Source organism: Perca flavescens, chromosome 12 (genome assembly GCF_004354835.1).
Source record: "Perca flavescens isolate YP-PL-M2 chromosome 12, PFLA_1.0, whole genome shotgun sequence".
NCBI classification, from domain to species: Eukaryota; Metazoa; Chordata; class Actinopteri; order Perciformes; family Percidae; genus Perca; species Perca flavescens.
The window spans coordinates 29,523,672-29,527,998 of NC_041342.1; the positions used below are offsets into that span (position 1 = coordinate 29,523,672).

General features: G+C 44.0%; 1 protein-coding gene across 1 annotated transcript; it reads left to right on the forward strand.

Annotated features, from left to right (window-relative positions):
- The first annotated feature begins 230 nt into the window (after positions 1–230).
- On the forward strand, positions 231–3,967 carry shhb (sonic hedgehog signaling molecule b). The gene is made up of 3 exons (XM_028593568.1): positions 231–654; positions 1,637–1,898; positions 3,178–3,967. Exons 1-3 carry the CDS (start codon positions 358–360, stop codon positions 3,858–3,860), a joined length of 1,242 nt encoding a protein of 413 aa, XP_028449369.1. The 5' UTR covers positions 231–357; the 3' UTR covers positions 3,861–3,967.
- The last annotated feature ends 360 nt before the right edge of the window (positions 3,968–4,327 follow it).

A 4,327-nucleotide genomic window follows, 5' to 3' on the forward strand; every position in this document is an offset into this window, starting at 1 on the left:
TGCCAGGCACATAATGCCAGGCAGGCACATATAATAAGCCAACAGTTAACTAAAAGTCAAAAATATTCAGTCAAGATCACATTAAATAATAATACTTCATAATTTCATAAAAAGTTAATTGAATAAATAAAGAATAGGCCTATATAGAAGGGGTGTGAGTGTGTGTGTGTGTGTGTGTGTGTGTGTGTGTGTGTGTGTGAGAGAGTGAGAGAAAGAGAGAGAGAGAACGAGAGAGAGAGAGAGATGGACAGTCAGTCAGACGGACCTATAGGGTAGTTATGGCACCTGCACCGCTCCTATTGAAGTGGGTGAGCTAGCGGGATCCAAGGCTGCAGGACTGTCCAGGTAGACCAAAAGATGGTCCTGATGAGAGTGATGCTGTCGGCGACCCTCTTCCTGCTGCTGACGTCCGTCGGCTCGGGCTGCGGACCGGGCAGGGGACACGGGAAGCGGAGGCACCCCAAGAAGCTGACGCCGCTGGCGCTCAAACAGTTCATCCCCAACGTGGCGGAGAAAACCCTGGGGGCCAGCGGCAAGTGCGAGGGCAAGATCACGCGCAACTCGGACAGGTTCAAGGACCTGACTCCCAGCTACAACCCCGATATTATTTTTAAGGATGAGGAAAACACCAACGCGGACCGACTCATGACACAAGTAAGTGACAATAGGCTACCTGTTTCAGTTTTTATTTTGTTGGAATTGATTTCGCCGCTATGGGAAGATGAATGTGGGACGTGAAGCGGCACGAGAGCGCATCACTCTCTCTCTCTCTCTCTCTCTCTCTCTCTCTCTCTCTCTCTCTCTCTCTCTCTCTTGCCGGTGAACCGTGATGTCTGGTGTACAGCGCGTTTAGAGTTTAAATTTGTGTGTGTGTGTGTGTGTGTGTGTGTGTGTGTGATGTGATGTGATGAGATTACAGCTTCTTTCGTTTTGCGGGGGACTCGGAAGTGAAAGATATGTTGGTCTGTCAGCAGCCAGGTCCAAATCGGCAGATTTCTCAGATTTGTTGGATCGCCGTGACATTATATGACAACATTCAGGTTTCAGTAGACTTAGCTGCTCTTGTCTTTACATGCGACAGACAAAATAAAAGATGGATATTGGTTAAGGTTTCACCCCAAATACCCTAAATTATTACAACCTTGTAATTAACGCTGATCAATGAGAGAGAGAGAGAGAGAGAGAGAGAGAGAGTTGAACAGTAGGCTAAATATAAAATGATTGGAGTCTTACATTAATCTTTCGTCACTTTATTTATTTTCTTCTTGGAAATGAACTTTCTTAGGTTTGCTGACATGCAGGTCAGGGAACTGACATCTCTACATTGTCTTTGGCTGTGAATGTCAGTCCAATCCATAGACTGGTGAACTGTGGCTGTGCAATATCATGGGTACCAACATTCAAAAAGAAGATGTAGCCAAAATGACCACACACCAAAGCTAAATGCCCACATCAAAGCCATGACCAAATAGTATTCATACAAATCAGCATGTTTTCAAAATAATAATAATAATAGCCTATGTTTACAGTGAGAGAGCTGATGGGTCATTACACTTTATGACAACTTGTCACCGAGTTAGTTGCTGATATCTGTGATGTCGATGATCTGAACATGACATGTCTCTTCCCTTTTCAGAGGTGTAAAGACAAACTGAACTCTTTGGCTATTTCAGTCATGAATCAGTGGCCCGGTGTTAAACTTCGAGTCACGGAAGGCTGGGATGAGGACGGCCATCATTCTGACGAGTCTCTACACTATGAGGGCAGGGCGGTGGACATCACCACCTCAGACCGGGACAAGAGCAAGTACGGCATGCTGTCCAGGCTGGCTGTGGAGGCGGGCTTCGACTGGGTATACTATGAGTCCAAAGCCCACATCCACTGCTCTGTGAAAGCAGGTGGGTGGACAAAATCTGTCATAACATATAATATTTATACACACAGTCCCATTAGCGTGACTTACAGCTCTTTTACACTGAGTGCAATTTTTTTTAAAACATATCACTGAATGAAACAATGTAAAGGGCAAAGTATTCAGTCTGATAGTGTGCACCAGCAACCCTGTTTGCACAAAAGTTGCTGATACCAGTATTGGAAATGCCTCCGACACTGCCTAAAATAGTGGTATCGGTATCGGCATCAGCGAGTATGCCAAACTATGAACTGATCCCATGCCACCTAATATGAAGCCCTGAAAATAATCAACCTTAAAGTAGTTTATTCAGGCTATGTTTGTTTTTCATTATGACTGTTTAAGTAGACAGTAAAAGTTGTCCAACCCAATGGAGAGTTATATGTTTTATGTTTATGGTTTAACCTGAGTCAGGCCCCACAGCAATGATATAAACCATATCACACAGGGTTAATAGTATACAGCTTTAAAACATAATAAAATACACTACTGGTCAATAGTTTGAAGTCACTTAGAAATTTCCATTCCACTCCATTCCAGACAGAATACCAGCTGAGATCAGTTGCATTGTTATTTTAATCAGGGCAGCAGTTTTCAGATTACATTATGTGCTTACATAATTGCAAAAGGGTTCTCGACTGTTGTAGAAAGAAGTGGCTGATCTTTAATGCAATATCTACATTGGCCATTATCAGCAACCATTCATCCAATGTTCCAAAGGCACATTCTGTTTGCTAATCTGATAGCATTTTAAAAGGCTAACCGAGAAAACATTGGAGAACCCTTTTGCAATTATGTAAACACATAATGTAATCTGAAAACTGCTGCCCTTGTTAAACAAAACATTGCAACTGATCTCAGCTGGTATTCTGTCTGTAATGGAGTGGAATGGAAATTTCTAAGTGACCCCAAACTTTTGACCGGTATATATACAGTATACTGAATATAATTATTTTACGCACTTGTATTGGATCAGGACTCTGTGTCGGCCGATATGCAAGTTCATGTATCGAAACATCTCTAATTTGCACAATACATGTTTCCCTCTGCTCTCCATGAGGACAGGTTTTTCGCCCCTCCGAGTGTGGCCATTTAGTACACATATAAGCACTTTTGCTCATAAACATGGTCGGACTACACTTTGTATTAGGTTGTTTTAGGTTTTTACCTCAGCATTTATAGTAACCCACTCATTAATTCAGCATGTTTATAGTTCTTACTAAACCTATTCATCAACTCTAGTGTGTTGCTGTTGCCACTTGCAGAAAACTCGGTGGCAGCTAAGTCTGGAGGTTGCTTCCCTGGTTCGTCCATCGTGATCCTGTCAGATGGAAGGACTAAACCATTGAAGGAGCTCCAGGTGGGGGACAAGGTGCTGGCCACTGACCAACAAGGAAATCTTGTTCCTAGTGACTTTCTAATGTTTATGGATCAGGACGAGCAGATTATGAGAGAGTTCCACGTCCTGGAGACTGAAGAGCCACGCTGCAGACTGACACTGACTGCAGCTCACCTCGTCTTTGTTATGAGCAACAACAACGGCACCAACAGCAGCGACATTAGGGCCGTGTTCTCCAGTAATGTAAAATTAGGACAGTGGCTTCTTGTTGTTGGGAATGACCGTCCGGACCACCTCATCCCTGCAAGAGTGACAAGAATTCATGTGGAGAAATATCGAGGGTCTTATGCACCCGTAACATCTCACGGAACCATCATAGTTGACTGGGTTTTGGCATCTTGCTACGCGGTGGTTGAGGATCATGACCTTGCACACTGGGTTTTTGTGCCAGTCCGGCTATGGCGCTCATTCTTGTCCCTGGTCGGGATGGTGAAAGAGCTCAGCAGTGTGTACCAAACGGAGGGCATCCACTGGTACCCAGAGCTCCTCTACCATGTGGGAAGTTGGGTTCTGGACAGCAGCTCTTTTCACCCACAAACAGGGCTTTAAATTGACACCCGCCAACCTGCCAAATGTGGGTAGAAATGAACTTTGGCGGGGAAAGTTACTAGCCAATACATTCAAGCCATTGCCAAAGGAGTTGTTACAAAGCTAATTAAGACTATCAGCTCCACACAACTTTCTCTGGATTTCTCAGCATGGTTGTGTTCAGAATATTGTGGCGTACGGCGACTTTTGCGCGCAGAAACTCAAGTCAAGATAATTACCATCAGGTTTTTTTTTACTCCTCCATATCATCCTTGGCTACTAGCAACTACGTGGAGGAGGAGGGGTGGGGGCGGTGTGCGATCACGAAAGGCTTGTATCATGTGGACGAGCCGACTTACTTAGAATTCCTCATGGGGGCGACAGAAACTACGCATTATAGCTTTAAAGAAATTTCCAGTAAACTTATTTGTGTGTAAACGGTAGTAGGTCAGTTAAGATGTAAACGGGCAAGAGTTATTTTATATGAT